At 37.1% G+C, this 26,490-nt stretch overlaps 1 protein-coding gene across 51 annotated transcripts in view; it reads left to right on the top strand.

Annotated features, from left to right (window-relative positions):
* Positions 1-26,490, top strand: part of foxp1b (forkhead box P1b) — a 291,166-nt gene that overhangs the window by 233,653 nt on the left and 31,023 nt on the right. For all 51 annotated transcript variants that reach the window (XR_012407405.1, XR_012407404.1, XM_073953183.1 and 48 more), the window contains 3 exon segments: positions 2,381-2,522; positions 11,390-11,582; positions 19,150-19,257. Coding sequence is in view for 49 of the 51 variants with exons in the window: in XM_073953183.1 (XP_073809284.1) it covers positions 2,381-2,522; positions 11,390-11,582; positions 19,150-19,257 (443 nt within the window). In the remaining 2 variants the exon portion in view is untranslated.

Raw genomic sequence — 26,490 nt, 5'->3', positions numbered from 1 at the left:
GACTACCAATGTGCCACATTATCCAGCACTTCCATTAAAGCATTTGTTTGTCCAGTGCCTCGTGATCTGGGTCAGAGTAACAGAGGCCGTTGAGGATGGGTGGACCGTGAACGCGGGAGGAAAGCGAGAGCTCGCACTTTATCAGGCTGTTTCAGATCTGCTGTGGGTCTAAAGGTTGACCTGTTCACTGCTGTGTTGCAGGACCTTTTTTGTGCGCCTTCTGTTTGCCGAAGTAAACACAAAGTGAAGCATCCTGTGTTTGGGAAGAGGGTGCGGCACACAGCTTGGCAAAGGCACGTTTGTGCTTTAATGTACCAGTAAACACACAAACGTGTGGCCCTCGGGGTCCATTTTTTCACCTCAAGCCCGTCAGAGGAACCATGGCGGATGTTTAGCTGTTGTCACGAAGCTGTCATGGTGCATGGCCGAGGTCATAAACAACAGTGTTAGCACTGAAAGGGGTCAACGGGAGGGTTCAATAGCTTTGTATCTCCATAACATCACCCATTTGTTTTGACTGAGGGTCGATTGGGGATGTTAGATAATTTCCTCCCATTTATCGTTCTGACGACGCAGCAGTTCATTCGTTCGCCCATTCTTCCCACTCCTTCTGTCTTTCAACACCCTCCTATCCCCGTTTCCCTTCCACTTTTACTAACTCTTCCTCTTCCTCTCAGAATTCCCCCAGTCTTTTGTCACCTTCTTTTTCTTTAAGCTTCGTTCCATCCGCGAACATGTGATGTATTGGTTATTACTTTTTCAAATATTTCCCAATAGATTTATAACAGAGAGATGTTTTTCAACTCATTTTCAAGCATAATGGTTTTATTAACTAATTTGTTTAGCCTTTGCCATGATGACACTACGTAAAATTTTACTAATTATAATAATGTAGGGTGGCACAGTGGCTCAGTGTGTAGCAGTGTCGCCTCACAGCAAGAAAGACGCTGGTTCGATTCCCGGCTTGGCCAGTTAGCATTTCTGTGTGGAGATTGCATGTTCTCTAGTGTTGGAGTGGATTTCCTACAGGTACTCCAGTTTTCCCACAGTCCCCCAATAGGTGAATTGGATAAACTAAGTGAAGTTTCAAAAACTAATTTCGAGAGGAGCATGTGATATGGTTGAGCACGACTGTCTGCTCATCTGTAATAAATAATAATCCAATCAGATTGATCGAAGCTTACAATAAATGGACTGAATTATTATTATTTTATTTATCTATTTATTTTTTCACTACTGCTCTATCTTCGTTTTGGAAGAATTGCCCCTTCAACCCCATCTCCTCCTTTTCCTCCCTTTTCAAAGTGGAGCTCTCAAGACCTACCTGATCTCGGATCCCCTTATATGCTTATTGACCAGGCGGGGACCTTGGGCTTAATTATTTCCGAATTCAGTGTTCTCTCTGGGGACAGCATCCCAAACCTGCTAATAATGCCAAGCATATCAAAGTGGGAACTCTTAAAATTGGCCATATTGTATATGTGTGTGTGAATGAGATACTGGTTTGCGGCTGGAAGGGCATCCGCTGTGTAAAACATATGCTGGAAAAGTTGGTGGTTTATTCCACTGTGCCGACCCCTAATAAATAAGGGAATAAGCCAAAGGAAAATGAATGAATGAATAATTATGATGCAAGATACTAGTATTCAATTCAATTTGCAATTTAAAGCCTTAATTAACTTGGTTAATTGGAATAACTAGGCAAGTCAGGTTAATTTGTCGATAAGGATAGTGTTGTTGTTTTTTTTGGGGTTTTTTGGCGATAGTGGTTTGTTCTATAGTCAATCTGAAAAAACAAACACATAATTTAATAATAATACTGACCTTAAAAATTATAATTAAAACAATAAAATATATATATATTAGCCAAACTAAAAGAAATAATGCTTTCTCGAGAAGAATAAATATTATATGATATACTGTGAAAATGTTCTTGACTTCTTGCTCTGTTGAACATCACTTGGGAAAATTTAAATATAATTAACATTTTATTGGAAGTTTAATAATTTTGCCGTCATCTGTATAGACTAGTTACTTTGTTAGCTAGTTACTCCACACTCCCCATTTACCCAAAGGAATCAACGGTTGGCTCCTTCGTCTCTGAATATTAAGCAGCTCTTTTCAGTCAACGGCTGTTTGCGGAGTTATGAATGGCCATAATTAAAATCCTGTGGCTCTTATTAGGAATGATTAACAACATTTCATTATTTGTCACGAGCCTCCCAGACTTCTTGTTAATTAAGGAGGTTACATGAATACAGGAATGTACCTGTGTGTGTGTTTATCAGCCCTCAGTGTATACGTATATTTGTGCATGTGTTGACAGAATAGTTTGTGAGTGTGAGGATGATATGTAGTTTGTCTCTTTCTCTCTCGGCAGGTGTCCGCACAGCAGTTGGCGTTTCAGCAGCAGCTGCTCCAGGTCCAGCAGCTCCAGCAGCAGCATCTCCTGAGTCTGCAGAGACAAGGCCTGCTGTCCATCCAGCCCAACCAGACTCTGCCTCTGCACACCCTTACTCAGGGTAAGAGCAGGCACAGCCGTCGACTTTTATTCACACACACACACACACATACAGCTACAGAATGGAAATCAAAAGTAAAAGACAATCATTCACAAAATTCATCACACTCCAAAGCAAATGTCTCTTTCTTTCACACTGGATGGCTGATGTGGCCTTTTTAATGTGTCATTGTTGTTTGTATTTATTTCTTTATTTAGATGATTCATTTGGTTTCATATTCTGAAAAAAACTGCAGCAGAATTATACAGATTGCAACATGATTTTTGTGTTTGCTTTCAAGATAATTTTATGATTTAACGCTTGACTAATTTGGCTTTATTATTTTTCTGATACTTAAAGAAGGATAGATGGTTTTAAAAATATGATGTTTAACATGTTTAAACAATTTTATAAAACATCTCAGAAAGAGCTTATAATAATACATTAAGTACATTGCATATTGTGTGTTATTATGAAATATTTCATAGGATTTTCTGTAGTATTAAATAAAAGTTGTTGTATATACGGTATACTAGTCATAAAATAAAATAATATGATTTGGTGTAGTGGTAGTGCGTTGTCACATGCACTCAAATGTTCACAGCAACCTAAGTTCGATTCCCCCCTCGAGGTCCTATGCCGATACTTTCACTCTCTCTGCTCCCCAAATACATAATCACACTTAACATCAAGAATCATCAAAAACTAATCATGCAGAAAAATGTTTTGTACATAGCAATTGTTTTTTGTTGTTTTCTAAATGAGCTAAAATATTGTACCGAAATAGAACTTACTTCTGTTTGCATTTGATGTTCTATTGCGTTTATCCTTTAGAGTCAGAAAACATCCCCATATTACTGCTTTTCTTTTTTACCGCTTTTTTTTTATCCGCCCCCCGACGGAGAGAAGATTTTATCAACACATTTATAGACATAATAGTTTTAATAACTCAGTTCTAATAACTGATGTATTTTATCTTTGCCATAATGACAGTAAATAATATTTTACTGATTAATTTTCATTAGGTTAATTAGGTTAACAAGGCAGGTTAGGGTAATTAGCCAAGTTATTGTAAAATGATAGTTTGTTCTGTAGACTATCTATCTAAAAATTCAAGCTTAAAGGGGCTAATAATTTTTAACCTTAAAATGGTTTAAAAAAATAAAAAATGCTTTTATTTTAGCTGAAATAAAACAAATAATACTTTTTCTTGGAGGAAAAAAAAAATGATCAGACATAGTGTGAAAATAAACATGATTTGGGAAATATTTAAAAAAGAAAAAAAAAATCAAAGGGGGGGATAATAATTCTGAATTAACCTGTACATACACTGTAAAACCCCAAAAAAGTCAAGGTAACTTTAACCATTTGAATGAAACCTATTGCAACAAACCATTTAAGTTCAAAAACTAATCCTAATGAGTACTGTGAACTTAATCCATTTAAGTTAAAGCAATGAGGCTTTTAATTAACTCATTACCTTCAACACTGAGTTCAAAACTCTTTTTAAATGGGTTTCCTCCAATTTCTGTTTAAAGAAGAATTTTTTTAACACATTTCTAAACATAATAGTTTTAATAACTCATGAGACCTGATTTCTGTTATCTTTGTCATGATGACAGTACATAATATGTTTCTAGATTTTTTTCAAGATGCAAGTATTCAGCTTACAGGGCAGTTTACAGGCTTAACTAGGATAATTAGGCAAGTTATGTTAATTAGGCAGTTCATTGTATAATGGTAGTCTGTTCTGTAGACAATTGAAAAAAAAATATTGCTTAAGGGGGCTAACAATTTGGCCCTTAAAATAGTTTTTTTTTTTTTTTTTTACTGTTTTTATTCTAGCTGAAATAAAACAAATAAGAATTTCTCCAGAAGAAGAAATAATACTAAAATGGAAAATTCTTGCACTGTTAAACATAATTTGGGAAATATATAAAAAAAAAAAGAAAAATTCAAAGGAGGGCTAATAATTCTGACTTCAACTGCATATATCTCTGTTTTAGGTCTATTGTCTTATGTTGGCTCCCCTTCAGCCCCTAAACATACTAGCGCCATTGTTTCCTAACCTCAACCCACTAAACTAGTCAAAGATTAATCACTTCACAAGCAGTCCGTGAGTCAAAAGGTGTTTTTCCAGAAGGTGTATTGCTTTATTTTCCTTGTCATATTTACTTAAGGAGCAGCAACAGAATGACAAAGACTGCATTCATACCGGTTTTGTTTTGAGTTTTTGTTTTCTTTCTTTCCAAAGCTGACTGTACTCTCTCCGGCTAAGACAAACAAGCCCATAACAAGATAAGGCTGTATAAAGACTGGGGAGGGGGTGCTTGGGTAACACGCAAATACAAACTGTGTTTGTTCAGTCTTGTTATTGTTTGATCAGGGAATAGTCAGAAAGCTGAGCCACTCCACATACCCACGTTGCCCTGGGGCTGGGAGAGGCTCTGCTTTACAATGCAGAGCCATAGGCTAGTGTCAGAAACAGGCCATCTCAACCAAGGGCAGTTTTATTTCTCATACAGTACAACTGATTGAATGACATCTCAGAGCGACCAGCAAAAACATGTGAGGCTGCTTTCTGATGCAGAACATGATATTGTTTGCATGCACATTAGAATAAGTGGACTTCAAAGTGAAGGATAGTTTTTTTGCTACATATTTTTCTGCAAAAGAATTATCCATTTTTTAATCTAAACATGTTTATAGCTAATTCTCACTAATAAATACTGGCTTATTACCTATATATTAATAAGATATTGGCTATTTATTAGTACTTCTAAAGTATGGTCTTGTTGTACATTCCTAATTCTACCCAATACCCACAGTAAACTGAACTATAACCTAGTTATCACAAGATGTTGAAAGACTTCTTCACTGCATACACACAATTTAGTATTTTTCAACACCAAATCTTTGCATCAAGTTATTGGCAAGTAAAGAGACCAGGAAAACACAAGGCCCGCTGTTCTTCCTCTGCAAAACATGACAGATTGATTTCATGCATGTTATATTACGTGTACATGGCAGTGAAGGATGTAAATTTCCTAGTTTGGAACCTGTTTGTCTAGTATTAGTCCAAGATAAATTGATAGAGTAGCTATAAAAGGCTAACATTTGGTTGGTTAAAACAATTAAAACAACATACAATACAAAACTTGTATTGTTATAATTATTTATTTATTTTAAATAGGGCTTTTGTTCTTTCAATTGCTCAGTAAAATCAAATGTGTTTCTTCAAGAGCGTGTTTTTGCATTTAAACAGTGCCATTTCATGTCAGATGTTAGTCTGGAATGCTTACAGGTCACCTGGCACAGTGGCTGGTAAAATCTGGCCAAAGTTTGGCTGGCGTGAGTGGGGGGTAATTTCATATCCTAATTAAAACACTTGTCAGTATGTGTGTGAGTGCATGTGTGTGTGTGTGTGTGTGTACTGCAAATTTTCTGCTTCAATGTTAAAAGTTATTGATGACCTTTTTTTCTTTCACACTCCACTGCATTCTTTCATGCTCCAGCAGCCCAGTTTTCCATTCGCAAGATGTAATCTACAATATTCAGTAGTTAGCTTGGTAGTTAGCATTAGAGTGATAAACTTATGTTACCTCATTGTGTGTACGTGGTGATGATGTGCTTGGGCAAGCTACTTAGCAAGATTTCTGGGCCAACGACATGGGCTGAAATTGGATTATTTATTAAACTTAATACAATCTTTTTACCTCACAGTGTCACATTTAATATACAGAAACATTCAGTCATTTTCTGGCACAGAAGCGCTGACATCTGAGACTTCAATCAAAGCAATGTGTTGTTTTCTGTTGTATTTGAGGTTGGATCACTTTTTTTGACGTTCAGGTTTTGGAAAGGGTCAGCTGAAGTCTGCTATGAATTAAAACAATGTGTTGGAAGAGATAAATATCATAAATGGAGTCCAGAGGAAAAAAAATAGCAGTGGACTTGAAGAATGAATAATAGAATGAGAAAAGAACAGATCAGTACAGTATATTCAAGAAAGGCAGAGAGATATGGTGCATTTGGATGACAATTATTGGTCTTTTTACTTGTACCATGTGAACAGTGCGAAGATTTGGGAGGATCACTTCATTTTGAATAGAAAGTGAATACAAGCTAAATTGTCAGTCTGAGTGTGCACGCAATTCAGGAGTCACTCCACATGTTGTAACCTGAAATAAGAAACATACCATATACAAATATGATGTAAATCCCTAAATAGGACTTTTCATTTGTCAGTAACCTGGGTTAAGCGCTTCTTACATTTCCCTCCGCCATGTCTTTATAATATGAGCATTTATTTTGCCCCAATAATTCAATGGAGCTTCCGCGCTAGCCTGCCAATTCTGACGGGCACGTGCGAATAAATGACTTTTTGTCTCGTTTTACGCTTGAGCAACTAAACGAATGCCAAAGTTTATTTAACTGAATGTATTTTAATGACATTACAACATCGATGCTGTAAAAGGAACCGTATAAAATAAAAAAAAGTTCACAATAACAGGTCACCGGAAGTTTATCAGTATGGGAAAAACATTAGCTCGGCATATACCCTATTGGGATATGTTGTAAATGTTAAGCCTTTTGGTGGAATAAGAAACTCTTTCATAGCACATACATATAATTTTTAACTTTACTTGAGTAAATTAGCTTTTTTAGTCTTGTAAATATCTCTAGTTTGTGTTAACAGAATGGGATTTAGTGTAAGAGGTCTGTTTTTCTGCATTTATTTGTGTTTGTCCCTAATTTTGCACAATATTAGCCTGCTCTGATCTGAATCTGTGTCCTCCTATACACACTTTGTGAATCCCTCTAGTTTTGGAGTTCATTCTCATCCCCAGCCGCACATTAGTTAAGTTGTCCAGTCAAGGGCCACAGGACACTGACAAGACAAATTTGCCACTAATATGAAAGCAGCAAATGTGACCAGCCATGAAGCGCGATGTGCGCACGGACCCAACAGGGGACTCCGGCCCCTCGTCCAGCCTTGCTGGCAGTGATTGATCGGCTGGCAGTGCGGCACTGTTTAATAGCTTCTGTAGCATTAGGGAGGAACATATTTTAGGCCTAAGGGCTGCATATCAAAGGCCCCAGTGATCATAACCCCTTTAACAGGAGGGAGAGAAGATCTCTGCCTCACAGAACAATAAACTAATAGTAGTGTCAGTTTGCCCCCAGTGGCGCGGCGGCAGTCTCGTCGAGAAAGACGCGGCCACCGCTTTTTCGCGGCCCCAGCGCGCGATGGCATTTTTTATCGGGCTGCTGATGGGCCACAACTAATGTGGTTGTGAACCTTAAATCAACTTTCCGCTTGCTCGAACACGGTCACCAGGGTACCGGGGTACAAGGACAGGAAAAGGTTGAAGCGAGAGTTCGGGGCCCCTGTCTGGGTGTCGCCACTACCTGCTGTGGTAAAAATTGAGTTGCTTTGCCGGCGATCAGTCAAATGTCTCAATGACATCCATTTTTTAAAAGCACAAGTGTGTATCTTTGGCTTTTAATGAGAGGAGGTGCAGGGCTGAAAAATGACTTTAGGGCCGTTAAAGCGATCTGGAGTTTGCAAGACGGATTTAAGGACAAAGCACTGTTTTAATGCTATGTGTTATCTGCCGATAGTCACATCCATCATCCGATACTAACTGACACTGATAATGCGCTGATGTTTGCCAGATTGGTTGAGAGGTCATGTAAAGATATATGCAAGCAATTTTGAGAGATACAACTGTGAGAAGGAGGAAGATCTTAACCCAGGCTTAGAACGAGATATAGAGGTTTATGGGGGGTGTCATGCACAACAAGACAGCTTCGTCCCACTCTGTTACCCCTCTCATCAGCTTCTCCTCCCCCTCCAGCTTTGATTCGTTTGAGTAAACAGTGGTGTCGGGGTCACCTGGACTTGTGGGTAATTGAGGGAGAGTGGGCCGCCCTGTCAAGCGCACCGGCTAAAAATACATTGCACACTGTCACTGCTCTCCAAGTGGGGGGAAAATGATTGTTCCCCTCTATGTCCAAACTCAAAAACAATCACCAGCGCCGTGACCTTCTTGAATCCACACGGACAAGTTTTCCCTCCCTCACAATGACAACAGCAAAGACAAAAAAAACAAGCAATCCAGTCGATACCTTCGGACACCACAGAGTTTGACGAGGACGTTAAGACACCGCAAGACGGAAAAGGAAAAAAAAAAAAAAGCCCAAGGAAGCAAAAGATGCCATGTGGCACGTGGGAAGGTTATTGATTCGTCCTGCAATAATTTCCACTGGCTCTTTTATATGCAAACGATCTTGTGTGAATTTATGGCAGTTCTCCCAGACTCATTTCACAGTTTTTAGTCTCTCTCGCTCCATCTCTTTGTCTCTCTATCTCTCTCTTTCTCTCTCCCTCTCTCTCTGGAGTCTTAGCCGCCTCATTAGCTTACTGTTCTCCATTACTGGCATAATTAAAATCTTTAGTAGCTTATCAAATTAAAAATATTTTCTGCTGATCGTATTGAGATCTTCACCTCCTCGTTATTTTGCCACAACAGGAATAAATTAAGACTAAGCGATTCTTGCACAAATGTATTATGGTGGAGCGCTTGAAAGAGGCCACTTCTGCTATCTGTAAAGAGAATTATTATGAAGGAGAGAGAATGTGAGAGCGAGGGAGGAGGAGGAGGGAAAACAAGGAGACCAATGAAGATAACCGAGAAATAAATTCCTGCCCGTTTGTTTTCACTCATTTTGGAAATCGATTTAATTGTGATGGTAATCGATTGATGACCCATCGCCCCAAAACTGTCTGATTCATTTTAGAGGATATACAAAAAACTTTGTAAAGTCACAGTCAGAGCATTTATTTAGCCCTTCCAGCCGCTAAAAAATATTTATAATCATGGTTTACAATAAATAGTTTTTAAATGTGGATGTAACATCAGGGGTCCGTTCTTCATCCTTCGCTTAAATGATCTAAGATGATTTGCTAGATCCTTTAATCTTGATAACTGATCTCTGGCTAATTTTGTTCTTCAAACAAGTTTGTGAAAAGATCGCAAATCTATCGATCCTTGAAATCATGATCAGCGATGCAACGATTGGCTGATGGCACAGCAGCGTGATGACTTTATCTAATTAATATTCAATTATTCATGTGAGCAAAATTACATAAAAATCGTAGTAAATGGTTTGTTAAATATCAATATAAATAAACACCACATTTGTAGTGGGCTGCAGGCTTTTACACTTTCATGTGTCAAGAGTATTTAGCAGTTTATTTAGTTTTACATTTAGAGTTTTTTCATTATTATAGTAGCTTAGTCTTATTTTAAGTTTCTTAATCTGCGTGAGGTATTAGATATTGGTAAGGGTGTCTGCAACTTTTTCAAAGCATCAGATTATCGGCATATTAGCTGTCAATACGTGTACATGACTGTATAAATTATTATTCCTTAAAAAAAGAAAAAAATGTTGAATATTGTGAATGTCTATTATGCATATATTGTACTAAAGCTGGGTCGGTAACTTAAAATAGTGTGCATTTCTATCTAAAAACTATATATATAGTTAATTTCATATATATAATTTTTTTAAAAACAATTTACTATTTCCCCAAGTGTATATAACAACTACTGAAAGAAAATATCAGAATTCGGTACATACTTTCAGTATTACCTTTGCTTGAAATTACCCAATCTAATCCTGTTCATTTGAAATAAGCCTGCTCCCAAGCAGGTTTAAGCTACCAGAACTGTTGCTTTGACAACAATTCTCGAATGAGTTTTGAAGAACGAGATGATCCTGGATCATGTCAAATTGTCAATAACCAAATCCAGCTGATTAAGTAATCCACATACGAAGAACGGACCCTTGATCAACAGTTAGTGGATCACAACTAATGAAAAATGTGTTCTATCGGCCAGTTGTCATTTTCTGAAAATAAAAATGCTATAAATCACAATATTTTTTTATTTGAAAATTGAAAGAAATTATATCAGATCAGGTGGTTTATTCCGCTGTGGCAACCTCTGATGAAAAAAGGGACTAGTTTGAACGAAAATTTATGATTTCAGAACAAATATTTGCATTTACTCAAATTTATTAAACCCAGTAATCTAAAATTTCACAATAGCTATTTATAAATAATTAAGGGTACAAGGGAGGTCCTTTCCAAATGTGGCCACTCGAATGGGTTAATTTCATCGTTAGCCCTTTGTAATTCTCAGCCGAATAGCATTGAGCGATGGGTTGCTTATGTGGGTGTGTGTATAAGTGTTTGTGTGTCTGTCACAGAATTGAAGCAACATCTTGTCTTCAAGCAATTTTTCTTCCCACTTATCTTTTCTCTCTTTTTTTTCAAAGGACGTATGAGCCGCAGTGTGCTTGACTTGTTAAATGAGGTTTAAGTCGTCTGTGTCAATTGGAGGCGGTGCAAAACTTTAAGCATTTTGCACATTAACATGCTTTCGAGAGTATTACCCTGGGGGCTTGTTCGTTCTTTCACTTTCTCCCTCTCTATCCGCGGAGAGAGGGATGCTTTTGTGGTCTTGTTTTGTGTGTATGCGTGTATGTGTGTGAGAGAAAGAGCTGGCTGACTTCCTTGTCAGAGAAATAATGGTGATTATTCAGATTTCATGCCTTGTCTGTATGTTAATTATTTACTTCAAGCATGAAATGCGCGTGAATGCCAGGGAATTTCTGTACACAAACTCGCTTCATGTTGCACGTAGGGGAAAAGAGAGAGAGAATGGCAGAGCGAGAGGGCAGGCGCCGCGTATCAGCCTGTAGTGGAATAATTAATGCCCCCCTTTTGTTTACTGAGCCCTTGTTTTTTATTTAATTATGCCATGAGTAGAACCAGATTAGCTGTTAATTGATTTAATTATCCAATTTGTTTGTGGCAGGCATGATTCCAGCCGAACTGCAGCAGCTGTGGAAGGAGGTGACAAACAGCCATGTGAAGGAGGAGAACAGCGTGACCAATAACGGTCACCGGGGTCTGGACCTGTCCTCCCCCTCCCCCGTTCCACTCAAAAACCACAACCAGCATGGATCCACCAACGGCCAGTACATCAGCCACTCGCTCAAGAGAGAAGGGTAAGGTGGCCAAATGTTGACCTGAGAGTTTTTGGAGTTGACTAGGCACTTTTATGGGCAGTCTGAGATGCTGTTGAAGAATGTTGTAAAGCTCTTGAGGCTATACTTATAAGTACATATACATACGTAAACATACGTATTTAACCCTACCGGTCCTACGCACACATATAATTCATTTGAGTTTGAGTAATTTTTCAATAAAATTATTTTAATTCTCAAGATAACAAAACATCCCTTTCTAGGAAGCTGGCGCAAAGTATAAATAATATAAATGTAGGAAGTTCCAACCAGGGAAATTACTGTAGCTCTGTTTTTACTACATAATACATTAGTCTGAGTATACTGATGCAGCACAATCATTTGATATTATGACCATTTCAGAACGACTTGTTCTTTTTAAGTGTGTTTTTATCATTCTGAGGCTATGTTTACACGAAAAGATTAATCGTGATTAATCACATCTAAAATAAAAGTTTGTATTGGCATACAGTAATATGTGTGCACTGTATTATGTATATATAAAAACACACAACCATGCATGTATTTAGAAATAAAGTATACATGTATATCTTACAAATTATATATAAATTTAAATGTCTATGTAACAAAATGAGTTTGTATAGTTTTGTTTCTATGTATGTGTGTGTATCACATATATTTAATAACACACATATATTACGCCAAAACAAACTTTTAATTTTGATGCGATTAATCGTGATTCATTTTACCAAGCAAAAATGTTATGCATTTGACAAGGCGTTTAGGGAAAACTGAGTGTGCTGAGATTGTTTCGCTGGTTAGTTCAGTTTTCCATTCACATCATCTGTTGAGTTTTTGCTTGAACATCAAGGCAAGAGGTTTTTTTCTTTTCTTTCTTCAGGCATTTATGTGTGTGTTCTCTCATTGGATTAAAAAAAAATCCAACATTTCAATACAGCATATATTTATGTAATATCCCAAAAGGTAGGAATACATTTCTTTGATAGGAAAACACTGTAAAGCCAACAAGATTTCGCAGTGTCTCTTATTTAGTCATTCATTTTCTTTACAGCTTAGTCCCTTTATTAATCAGGGGACGCCACAGCGGAATGAACTGCCAACTTATCCAGCATACATTTTACGCAGCGGATGCTCTTCTAGCTGCAACCCATTACTGGGAAACATCCATACACTCTCATTCTCACACACACACACACTCACACACTCACACACAAACTACGGACAGTTTAGCTTACGCAATTCACTTATAGTGCATGTCTTTGGACTGTGGGGGAAACCGGAGCTTCTGGAGGAAACCCACATGAACACAGGGAGAACATGCAAACTCTACACAGAAATGCCAACTGACCCAGCTGAGGCTAGAACCAGTGACCTTCTTGCTGTGAGCCGACATCACTACCCATTTCGCCATTGCGCTGCCTGCTGTGTCTCTTATTAAGGTGGAAATCCCTTCTAGGAAAGCCAGCTTGATAGACAGATACCCACAGAGCATTTCCTGCAAATTAAGCCTAATTTTATCTTTTCTAAGTACTCTGCCATTTTCAATAAGGACCATGCATGTCTGCTTAGTCCTGTTCATCAGGGAATTCCAGTAAAACACCTGAGAGAATGGCAGATTACAGGTCAGATTACTGCAATGAAAATAAAATCAACCTAGAACCATTTTGGTTGGCTTAGTGTTTTAAATAACATTCAGGTGATTTTCTGAAATTCAACTTTGCGATATTGAAAACAAAAACTGATAAATCTTTCAATGCTGAATCGCTCTATTTTGTGTAAACGCACCTAAAGAGAAGTTGATTTAATGCTATTACATGCAACAGTTGCACAACACAACACAGCACAGCTTTGCTAAACACCGTAAAGCCTCTTTAAAGCCCTGACACTTAAAGATTTATTTGGTGGAAGCATCACATCGCTGTGTCTTTAAGGAAAAGATTAATTTAGTTTATAACACATTTGCTTGTTTTCATGTGCTCAGTCCTGATCTTTGAACCGCTGGTGAGAAGCCTCCAGGCACTGTGAGCTCATTTATTTGTCTCTCTCTCTCTTTCTCTTCACATCTGACTCAGATTTGACTGATCAAAACCAATGTGTTGTTATGAAAGCAATGCGAATGAAAACACATTTAGTACTGCAAAACAAGCTCTAGCTAAAGGTAAAGAGAGAGTTCACATACATGTCTCCTGGCTTTTTCTACTCGTGTAGTGAAGAGTGGAATTCATGGCAGCTTTGCTTAACATCTTTTTCAACTGGCCCTGATGTAGTTTATGCTATGGGGCTTACTTTCTGTGTTTCTTCTTGAACATGCCATTCAAATTGGTCATAGCAGGCTTATTGAACTGTTATTGTTAGGTTTGACGTTAGCATGTTACTGAACAAGTGACATTTCTTTTTAAATAGAGAAATTTATCGCACATGATATTGGCTGAAATTGTATTTATTTATTTATTTTTATTTAATTTACTTAGATTTTCTTTACCTGATTTACACTGTTTATCAAGTTATTTGCTTTTATAATAATGCTGTACTGCATTTTGGAATCCTAAAAAGATGTCTAATGTTGTTTTCAGTGGATGCTTCAAGTTCTGATGAGCACCAAACTTGGTCAAAACACACCAGAGTTCGTTTGGAAATAGATGGAACCCCCTCTTACAGAGGTCTTAGTCCACTCATAAATAAACTCTGGTGAAGTTAACCAATGTTGCCAGATCATCAGAATGAAATCCACCCAGTTCCTATTCAAAACTATAGTTCGAGTGGGACAGCATTAAAATTGGGGTGGAAGGATTGGTCCATGCCCTCAGCTAAACTCACTTAACTCGCAAAAATTCAAAATAATTTGAACTTTAAACCAAAAATGAGATGCAACCATGAAAATGACATAGTTTGTTTCCATTTTTTCATGTCGATTATAGCTCAGTACATTTTTTAACTGATGAAAATCTCATCACTTGCATACACATATAATAACAACAGTTTTTATCCCACATACAGCATTCTTCTGGATGTTCTATTAGTTAAAATATACACATTTAAACCTGCAATGGCTTGCTTTTAATTTGAAATCAACTGCTAAGTTCCTAATTAAATAATGGCATCTGAATAGGCAGCTTACTCGTTTTTTGAAGCAGAGCAACTCAGTCATGCTTTAATGCTCTCTTATTTTATTTCTGCAGACGATATTCTCACACTCTCCCATAGAGAAACAGTCTATCACTCCCGTTTCCTCAAAGTGCATAAACAACCCGTTCTCTATCACAATACCACAAGCCTTTTGTGCCATAGCAGGCTAGAAACACTCAAAAAGACATGTCGGAAAGCTCCCTGCTTCACTCGCTGCCTCTTGCTCGGTGTCAGAGATTAAAGAAGACGTCAACAGCAGTTTAGCAGCCCTGCCGTGAAGAAGGCATTTTGTAGACTGAGTATCTCAGATCTGTCAGAAAAAAAGGAGCAGGAGATCACCACTCTCTCTTCTGTGTGTTAGCTGAAGAATTAGTGCTGGAGTAGTGTTTGAATGCATTCTATTATAAAGACATTCATAATAACTTAACGATTTTCAGTGTAGTTTCATAAGCAAACATGTGACCTAACGCACCTTGCAAATTTCTACAGCTTTTGATCCAAATATTTATTTAAAAAAAAAATATATGATTTTTTTGTTGTCCCTGAAGAAACTTTACATTACACAAAATGCGCTCTACAGTACACTTTACTTTAAAAAAGTTCTTGGGATAACCAGTAAAGGTGCTTCTATGGCATCATTGTGAAAACCCCTCTTCCGTTCTTTATTATTAAGAGAGTAGAAGCTCCGTTGCTGGAAATCCAGGGCTTTTGAGTGGGGGAAATGAAATGTGGACTCGCAAACGTTAATGAACTTTTAATTGATGTGGTTTCTGCAGGTCCCTGTTGTCGTGAAACAGGCGGGCGGCTGTGCGCTGATGGACTTGCTGTGCTTTAGCTCTCTCAGATAGGTTTACCGCCGGGGTCTTAAGCACCGCGCAGGCCGTTTCATGTGTCATATAAAATCTGGCCAGTCGCTGCGACGCCTGCAACTAAAACCTTAAGTGCATCCAACGGCATCATTCACTGTCTTTTCACTTCCGTCTTAAAGGAAGGAGAGAGAAACTCAATCACTTCGTACATGTTTAGACGCGATGCTACCCTGCTTTTAGCAGCCTTCATCGGCTCCCACTGGTGCCTGCACAGAGACAAGCACCTCATACACACCCAAATATGATAAAAGCCTTCGACGTGTCAGTCCATCCGACCCATCAGTGCACAGATAAGGGACAAAAAAAAAACACCCATGAACCTGCTTGAACTTTACTAGGGTGATTGGAAAATAGATGATATAAGTCAGGGTTGACTGGGTAATCTTTATTTTATTTTATTTATTTATTTATTTATTTATTATTTTATTTAATTTTATGTTTTTTATTTTGTTTATTTAATTTTTTATTTGATTTGATTTGATTAGATTTTTTATTTATTATTTTATTTTGTTTTATTTAATTTAAGTTTATTTTATATTTTATTTATTTAATTTTTCATTTGATTTATTTATTTTTATTTTGTTTTATTTAGTTTATTTCTATTTTATTTTTTTATTTATTTGATTAGCTTTTTTATGTTTTATTTATTTTATTTTGTTTATTTTATTTTTTATTTATTAGATTTTTTTATTTATTATTTAATCTTATTTATTTTATTTTTTTATTTTATTTAGTTTATTTTGTTTGTTTTTTGTTTATTTAGTTTTATTTTATAATGTTTATTTTATTTTTTATTTATTTTTATTTTTTTATTACTTTTTTATTATTATTATTTGATTTTTTTAATATTTTATTTTATTTAGTTTATTTTGAGTTTTATTTATTTTAAATTTTTTTTTTTGTTTTTTATTTTATTTTATTTTATTGACATCTTTCATTCTTTCACTAAAAGAAAAAGAGTGTCACCTTTCCTAATTCGCCCCTTCCCTCCACTCCCAGAATCCTTTAGGAATGCCACGCTCGAGGGAATTAAAACCCAGACAATTTGTTTTAAAGAGATAAATAATCAGATTTACCCCCCTAAACGAGCCCCTTAACCTCTCTTTTAATTGATCTTCAACTCTGCAAATGATAATTAAAACATTTCGGAGGGGGTTGGGATACAGTAGAGGATTGAGTCGGGGGTCTGGGGATTTGCCAGTAGAGGAGTGTGTGTCTTTGATGATTTTTATCCACATGAAGACATGAAGCACAGTAATAGTGTTGTGACAAAGTGCTCAGTTCCTGTCTGAGCTCTCCAGACGTCAGACCTTTCTTCTTCCACGATGATACTTAGGTGCTCGGTGGATGATAATACGATCCAAATCCATAATGTAATGAAAGATGATATGACAGAGCCGTACTGCCTCACAGGAAAACATTTAGGCTGCAGCTATAAGAGTTTATTAGGGATATACAGTAAATGCAATGGTTTGTTTTGTTTTTATGCCATTTTTTTACTTTACCTCGAATGCAAGTCAAAATTCAAGTCTGTCTTCTTTGTGTCTTACTCTTTTAAAGCGTTTCTAAGAACTGCAGAAGTTGCCACACTTTACACGCTTCAATGGACAGACAAGATCACTGACAAGCTCAGACTCTTTTGTATTTATTGTTTTCTGTACAGAATGAATGAGGTCAGCCGCGAAAGAAAACCTCTTCCTCTGTGTTGGGTAAAACTGTTTAGTCATCCATTGTTTAAAATGAGCTTTGTTTCCTGATTCACAACAGTTTAAGCATGTCACAATTCAAGTCTTATTGATAGTGTCATTTTAGAAGTAAACAAGATAAAACAGCCACCTTCATATGTTCTTGTATGATCTTTCGTTTGTTGAGTTCAAGTCATTAATTTTATACTAGATTTTAATATTTACGTTTTTAAAAAGTCTGTAAACAGATGTGTTCTGTATAATTTGCATTGATGATGCATTCTGTCTTAATATTTAGAAAAATTTTAATATATTATTTCTGAAATATACAGCTAAAGTTTTTTCTTTTTATATATATTTTCCAAATGATGTTTAACAGAGCAAGGAGTATTTCCAGTAATATATTTTCTTCTGGAGATAGTCTTATTTGTTTTATTTAGGCTGGAATAAAAGCTAATTTTTTTTAAAGCCATTTTAGGGTCAAAATTATTAGCCCCTTTAAACTGTATTTTTTGGTAGTCTACAGAACAAACCATTGTTATACAGTAATTTGCCTTTATATATATATATATATATATATATATATATATATATATATATATATATATATATATATATCGTAACTAAAAGCTTAATATGTAAAAAAATAAAAATAAAATTATATATATATATATATATATATATATATATATAATTTTATTTTATTTTTTTACATATTAAGTTTTTAGTTACGATACTTCTAAAATCATTCAGCATAAAACCCAGATTTTTCACAATATTCTGTGTAGAAATAGCAAAAAATATCGGCAGATTCTGTCTGGCCCTTCTAATAGGGCATTTAATAGTGTATCTATAATAGGACATTTACCTTTTTAACATCCAATTATAGTTTCTGATTAAGCTTAAGAATTATACTTATTTTAAAGTGTTTATGGCTATTTACATTATTATGCTGTTATATAATGATTATGTAGTCAGTGGCATAAAATGATCTCGAAATGACAATAATATCGCTTATTGCAACAATTTCTGTGACTGCATCGCAAAACAAAAATGATCATGACTGGCCTAGTGTAGATCGAGTAATGCTGATAATTGGGCATAATGCAGTTTTACTGTTAAATAAAGACTAGACTTAACATTGTTTATTTCGACTAGCTTTTAAAATGTACAATTCCCACTACATTCCCGTCTGCAGATAAAATCACACTGCTGAAACTAAGAAGAAGAAAAAAAACGGTGGCTCTTCACAGCTCAGCAGTATTGTGCCTGCAGCGTAGTTCATATGAAGGCCTGCTGTACTGATCTGCTGACGACCCTGATAAATAAACTGATAACAGGTGGGCTGTGTTTACTGTTTGCTCTTGGCGGGAGCAGGCCAGATGGATTTAGGAGCTTCCTGTTGTGGGAAACACTTGTTGCTCCAGGTGGAAGGCAGAGGCCGTGGTTCAGGGCTCAGCGCTAAAGGACATGCTGTCTTTCTGAGACTCGATCAAAGACTTCCTGCCTGCGCATCCGCAGAGACGCTTAATTGACTATTGATTGGACACCATCGTGCTCTTTGATTGGCTGGCAGCTACGGCTACGAAAGATCACATGACTGCACTGATCGCACACTTCCTGTAGAAGTCATGTGAGAGTCAGTGCTGTGTCAATAAAACAACACGCTGAAATGGTTTTTTGGTGCTGAAGGGGAAGGCTTCTTTATTAGTTGTCATATTTTAGTGGAGAAGCCATTAATATTACATCAAGTATTATTATGGAGATTAATTACTCTTTAGCCTCTTTCATAAAAGTCCAATGATGCGTGAGCATGTTGTGTGTGTGTGTCTGTATCTTCGATATTTGCAGCTTCTGTATCCGCTAATGTGTGTTTTCTTCTTCTAGGTCGACGCTGGATGATCATTCTCCTCATAGTCACCCTCTCTACGGTCACGGCGTCTGCAAATGGCCAGGATGTGAAGCTGTGTTTGAAGATTTTCAGTCGTTCCTAAAGTAAGTGTCTGACACACACAAAAAATACAGAAAGTGTGTTCCAATCGTGATTCTTTTGGAACTGAATACGGAATCAAATAATTTGGAAAGGATGCTATTAGATATTTAGTAGAGGTTCAGTGAAGTGCTTGCATTTTTGTTCTATTTGTGATGTAATTTTAATTGAAACACGAACTCAGGACAGGACATATAGAAGCTCCTCCCCTTTAAAAAAACAGCTAGTATTGTTTTCGTTTTTATCACAGATCTCCCAGTGAGAGTGGTTGAGATCAAGAAATCAACAAATGAGAAGCATTTTGGAGGGCAGGAACATTTCAGATGCTATAGAGCAGGGGTGACCAACCCTGTTGCTGGAGATCTACCTTCCTGCCGATTTCAGATGCAGCCTTAATCAAACACACCTGCCTGTAATTATCAAGTGGCGTCAGGTCCTAATTAATTGGTTCAGGTGTGTTTGATCGGGGTAGGAGCTAAACTCTGCAGGAACAGGGTTGAGCACCCCTGCTATAGAGCATTTGATAGGCCTGAAGATTTGATGAGAAATGAGGTGACGTCAAAAACCTTGGCTGCATGTGACATCGAATTTGCACATTTGTATTCAAATTGACTACTCGAACGTTATAAAAGTACTCAAATGTACTACATTCGCCATTTTGTCATCATCACGTGACCTACCTGCGTCAGTTGCATCACTCCCATTAATGAATTCTCTCCTGGTGCATCATGAGATACGGGAGCGTCCATCAGATGCACACTTCAAAATCCCTCCAGAAGTAGTAGGTCATCTGGATGCTTTCTTGCATACTGCTTTTCCAATGAATTTGGACATACTTCTCAGCTCGCATACTGTTTTGAGTATACTATATAGTTTGAAAATATGCAATTTCGAACGCAGCTAATGTTGATCTCTTAAATGGAAGTGACAAATAGCAAGCTTTGGATGTTTATATCTTCTAAATGCAAATTTCATCACTTTTTGAACCCACTCAATTATAGATATCCCTAAAACATACTGATACTAACACCTAGAAAACTTTATTTTGATTTCACCTGAACTTTACATATTCGCACAAAAAGATACAAGATTGGCTTTTTTTCAATACAAACTTTGTGAATAGAGGTAAATTTGTATCTAGCAGTGTAAATGATGTGAAATCCTTGAAACATTTGAACACATTAAAATCACCTTTATCACGTCTTTCGTGCAAGTTTAAAATCAACAATTTGTGGGGAAAATTCGCATTAGGTGAAAAACATCCCACAAGTGATATCATGCTTTGCGTCTGGTGTGAACCCAGTATAAGAATCAAACATACTGTAGATCCAAACACTTCATAGACATTTTAGATTTTTAAATTGATCTCATTAGAATCCTTTGGAACCTTTGAGATAATTTAGGATCATAAGAATAACAAAATAAATCCTGTACACACTTTTTACGTATGATATGTCCCTATGAAGATGTCACAGTATTTTCAATCGGTCTCGTCCCAGTCATATTCTGTCTCTCTGTGTGGCCTGGGCTCTTGTGTGAAGCAGAGTGCTGCTCTCTGTGCTGTGGTTTTCATCAGGGTTCTGTGCTGTCTGTGATAACTGCAGTCCCCATGGTGATTACTGACACTTTGTCCCAAAACAAACATGTGGGGATGTTTGTCTATGGTGGCCCACATTCTGAGAGTACAGCAGGTTTGCCCTTGTCTGCCTTTTTACAGACAAGAAGAAGAGTTCCAGCTCTTTTTCTCTCTCTCTCGGCTTAGGTCCCTCTTGTTTTTAGAAACATATTATTGATGCTTGCTGCTAATATTGTTCTTACATCCAGCAATTACCCAGAACATCTTAACCAGTCTTAGCTCAACCACCCACTACACATGGAAAAATCTAAATGTAAAAATTTTGATGAAAAACAGCCCAGTACATTCTTTTGGCTGTCATTATACCACTATTCAAATGTTTTGAAGTCAGTAACATCTCAGGAACGTTTTTTCTTTTTTACATTTTAAATAAAAGCGGTTCAATTTTGGATCCATTAAAGAAAAAAGGTATAACTGTGTTTACTTTTTTAATAAAGCAGCACAATTCTTTTCATCATTGATATTAATAGGCAAATCGGTCTACTAAGACTGTACAGACGTGCTTAGGCTTCCAATATACTCATACAACATTTTATAGTAGTCATATCTTCTATTCAGCAAGGATGCAATGCATTTTTATGTGACATGCTGTACTGTGAAGAGAGAAAATTTTTGCAAACCTAAATTTGCCTGAAAACTAAATCTGCATCACCCATATGATCATCTCACTGGTTTTTACCGTCAAATCAATTAATCTTTATTTGTACAGGGTGTCCATGGGGTCTTAAAAAGTATTAAAAGTTAATAAATCCATTTAGACAAATTTAAGATCCTGAAAAAGTATTAAAAAGTCTTAAATGCTATTTTACAAGGTATTATATTTTGTAATCATTTAATCTTTGAATATTAGAATTTTGTCTAGTTTTTCAGAAATCGCGAAAATCCTGCTAGATTTGACATCATGCTGTTTTGTTTACTGCAGTAACCAGGGAAACTCTGTTATTCCTACTGTTCTATAGGCGCCACCTACTGGATTAGCATTTTTATACAGTATATGAATAATGTATTAGTTTACAATTAACATTTAGTAAATATACTAAGTTAAAATGTCGCAGATGAGGTCATAAAATGTATGGAGAGAGTCCATAAAGACTTAAAAGGGGTTAAATTTCATTCTCTGATTCCTGTATGTACCCTGTTATATAGAACGTTTACTATGTAGATTGTGTCAAAGCAGCTTAACATAGAAGTTCTTGTAAACTAAAACTGTCAGTCAAGTTTTCAGAATTAAAGATCAGCTCTGTGTGGTTTAATTTTCACTGATGAAATTCCAAACACTGAAGAGCAAATCCATCGATGCATAGCTCCACAAGTCCCAAAGTCCCACAAGGATCAAACTTATCCAATTGACGAAAGTGAAGAAGAAAAAAAATACCTTGAGAGAAACCAGGCTCAGTTGGGCACGGCTATTCCTTTAGTCAAACTTTTTGTGCAGAGCTGCAGTGTACTTCAACCAGTGTCTGTTCACCTGACCACTCAACTGAACGAAGCTTGACCTGCCCATGCTGCTAAAGTCCAGTACTTGCCAACACACAGCACCAGACTCCCTAAACAACACCTAAACCAAAGACCAGGCTAAAGGTGGTCAGTTGATCGCCCTGATCCCTGCTCTCACTTAATCTCCAGTGTGTGTGTGTGCTGGAGATGAGATGATGGCAGCAGATCTGCGAGTGTGTGTTAGGCTGGATTAGTCCCACTCCAAACAAGATATGACACTGTTCCATTATCCCAGGTTCAGACTAAAGCAAGCCCCACAAGCCGAGACCAAGCTGAAAAACGAGTGGTAAGCAGAACCGCAGCTGCACTCCTACCGCTTTTCTCTATGTGTGTGTGTGGGGTTTTTTTCCCCTCCACTTCAGGGTCATAGCTTGTGCTTCAGACTGCAGGCTCATTCTGCCAGGTTTGTTTAAAAACAGTCTTGGCTCTGATAATATTATTATCTATTTAGAATCAGTGGAGAAATATATATGAAGAAGTTCACTAAGAGCTTAGAATGTTTTTCACAAAAAGAATTTTGTTGTGTAAATAAATAATGACTTTAATTAATTAATTAATTACAATGACACCATGTTTAATTGATCAATATATTAACGTTTAATAATATAACACTAAATAACATTAAGTAACCATTGCAGTACTAATAAAACCAAACCAGCTTGTCGGCGCCAATAGTTTAGTGGTTAAGTGCCTCAACACAAAGCACTGATGGCTCACGACGACCCAAGTTTAATTCCCAGCTCGAGGTCCTTTGCTGCTCCTTTCCCTCTCTCTCTCTCTCTCTCTCTCTCTCTCTCTCTCTCTCTCTCTCTCTCTCTCTTTGCTCCCAATGCATTCCTGTCTGTAATCTCCACTATCCTGCCATAATTAAGGTGAAAGCCCCTAAAAAAATATTATTAAGAAACCGGCTTCAAATGTCTGCAATTTGTTTGCAGAACAGACCATATTTGCCTTCTCTAGCAAAAAAAATGGATGCCTCTACTTACTTTCTGCATGTACTGACCTATCATAAAGCTGTTTCAAATAATAGAGTACATAATGTATTGGCTTCACAAATTCACTTGTCAACTTATCATGCCTGTGGTTATTGGTGTCCAGGTTACAAACTGAGATGTCCAAAAACGATTCAAAGCACATGTGTGAGCTGCTCATATATCATGTTTCCTGTTAGAAAAATCATGCTGTGTGTGAACACTTTACAAATTACAACTGCAATACCTAAAGTTTACTATTTAAATGATAGTGTAATGTGAAGCGGATGCTGAGAAAGGAGTGCAGTTCCAAATGCAGGTTTATTAAGAATAGTCAAACAAGCAATAGTCAATACAGGGGCAAACAGATGTAAACAGGCAAATCCAGAGCCAAGGTCATACAACAGGCGGATGGTCAAAAGGCAGGCAGCAAGCAACATAAAACAAATAATTTAAAGCAAAGGTTCAAACACGCAAGGAAAACATGTCGTAATGCGCGTCGTAATGTTCACAATCAGTATAAAAAGACTCAGCCAAGAGGTGTACATGTGTGCTGTTATATAGTCCATGTAATCCGTTCATGAGCAACTCCCAGTCATGAGTGTGTGCAATTAACAGAATTAAGAACAGGTGTGTGTGAGCGGTGCATGACTGGAACTTGTAGTCCATATACTGGGGGATTTGTAGTTTTTTAGTGAACTGTGTGTTTGCCAGCATCTGCAGCTGCTAGATTGCTGGTGATCATAACAGACAGCCAGTTGTTTTCTTTATATAAAGTACATTTATGAACCTTCCTGCAACCCTGAGTTCAATCAACAGCTTAGACGTTTAAGTAGCACCAAAATGAGACACTGCAATCTTCGTTCTGATTCAATCCAATTTTACCCTCGAGTTTCTAGACTGTGGATCTGTTATGGTATGTTTTTGTATTGTGGTTGCCTTTTTTTCTGTTGACAAAACCCCTGTTTCATAATTTGCTTATTGAAACAGGAGAAATTAGCATTTCAGAGCTGCAAAAGAGCAAGCGAGAGAGAAGTGCTCTCTTTAAGTACACTCTGTGATGTTTACACAAGTGTTTTTATCATGGCAACATCTTGTTTACTTTTCTTGCCTGCCCTAAACTGCTTGGAACATGTTGAGAAAACATTCAGAGACGCTCTACAAAGCCGTCTTTGTAAAGAGCGAGGCTGGGTGAGAGTTCAGCTGGCACGCTGAAGGTGTTAACCGGCCATGTGCTAAACATTCCCACATGTACATCCACCACCCGAGCAACCATAAACACAATCCGGGAGTCAATTACCTGGATGATAAGCATTTTCTGGGTAGCTAAAGACACCGTTGTGCGGAACGCTGAGAGATGCTTGCTAACATCAAATACAGCTCCACTGGTTGAGCCAACAGAAACAACCGATGACGTGCAGTGGTGTTGTTTTAAAGCATACAGATATTTATTATGTCTTCAAATGAAAACATACCTAGTCGTGCAGGATGATAACAGATCTAATAAATAAAAAAGAAGCAGCGCTGGATTTGATGGGTGTTTTTCCTGTAGAACCGCAAGAGTGGGGCAGAGGTTTATGGAAGAGCTTGGACACATTTATAGGAGGTCAGGGGCATCTGTGACCTGGAATATTTGAGTGGTCAAATTCAGCAGTTCTGCCATCTAGTTGCATTAGCTTTTTGGCTCTAGGACAGTTGCTTTAGGGCAATAGTCTCAAACTCAATTCCTGGAAGGCCACAGCTCTTGGAGCATCTTTATCTCACACCTGCTTAATAGTCTCCAGTAGTCTTAAACATCTTGATCAGTTGGATCAGGTTAGTTTGATAGGGTTGGAGCAAAACTATGCAGATCTGCGGCCCCCCCAGGAATCCAGTTAAGGACCAATGTTTTAGGATCAGGGGTCCAGGTAGGCCTTAAGATGACATGAAATAAAATAATACAAACTTATTTTAAAAATGATTCCATTTTTTTTTAATAAAGAACCATGATTATCTTGGTCTTCTAAAAGCTTGGATATTTCAGAAAGGCTATTTATCCACTTAGTTTATTTAGTCCAGGAAAGTCATGTAAATTAAATAAATATAACTGCCCCATAGACATTTTTATATTATATAAAATATAATTACAATATAATTTAACCTGTTTCCCGGAAAGATCTGTAAATGAATAAAATGTCAATGCTCTCATTTTCATATTGACTATATATGTAAGCTTAATAAATGCTTGTCAAATGTTGAATAACTTTAACAACTGAATAATATCATGGCCATTGGAGTGTAAAAGGTTGTAAATCACCGCTCTGTGACAATCCTGTGTTTCAGTGTTTATCTTTTTTAAAATTCATATTGCTTTTTTATTTGAATACCGTTTTTGCTGTATTAGTCTTAGAACTGGTTTCTGCTTATGGTTACCGATCGCAAACAAGCATGTTGTGTTTTTTTTTCCTTCTCATCCTGGATATTGTATTTACCCATCAAAGGCAAGCAGCATGAGTAAATAAAATCAGTAGATAAGCGTAATTCTTTTGCGTAAGGCAAGAAGATAAGGAAAAAGACATAGGGATGTTTAGCTGTTGAAACAGCTGCGCCTGTTTGGGAATAAACAATAGTTGATCCTGCTATCACTGTAATAGAAAGACCTTTCTAGGGCATCATTAAAACCTGGGCTAAAGGACAGCAAGCTTCAGTGATATGTAAAACGCTGACTGTTTAAGTAATGTCTATTTAACTTGTTTTATTGTGGCCATTTACATTAGGGGCTGTCATCCTGCCAGAAAGCTTTTAAACAGCCTTCGTTTGAAGTCCAGAAAGTGACACATGCCAGCGCTCATAGTCTCTCCCGACGTCAATTCTGCCGTTCTCCGGAGCTCCTCTTGTCCAGACACTCTTCCGAGAGGCTGCATTAAGGGCCATTTGAATATTTCATTTCCTATTAATTATGCACTGTGACTCTACATGTCATTAGACGGAATGGAGGAGAGGACGGGGGAAAAAAAGAAAAACGTCCACTGTAACAAAGGATGAAAAGAGGTAGCGGGGGCGAATTCCAAAGCATGTCACGTCCAGCCGCGCGTTCATTGAAAATGCGAGACGCCCTGTACCTATTTTATCTCTCGGCAAATGAAAACTGGGTG

Source organism: Danio rerio, chromosome 6 (assembly GCF_049306965.1).
Source record: "Danio rerio strain Tuebingen ecotype United States chromosome 6, GRCz12tu, whole genome shotgun sequence".
NCBI classification, from domain to species: Eukaryota; Metazoa; Chordata; class Actinopteri; order Cypriniformes; family Danionidae; genus Danio; species Danio rerio.
Note: the sequence above shows the minus strand (reverse complement) of the source record. Positions and strands in the feature narration are given on the sequence as shown.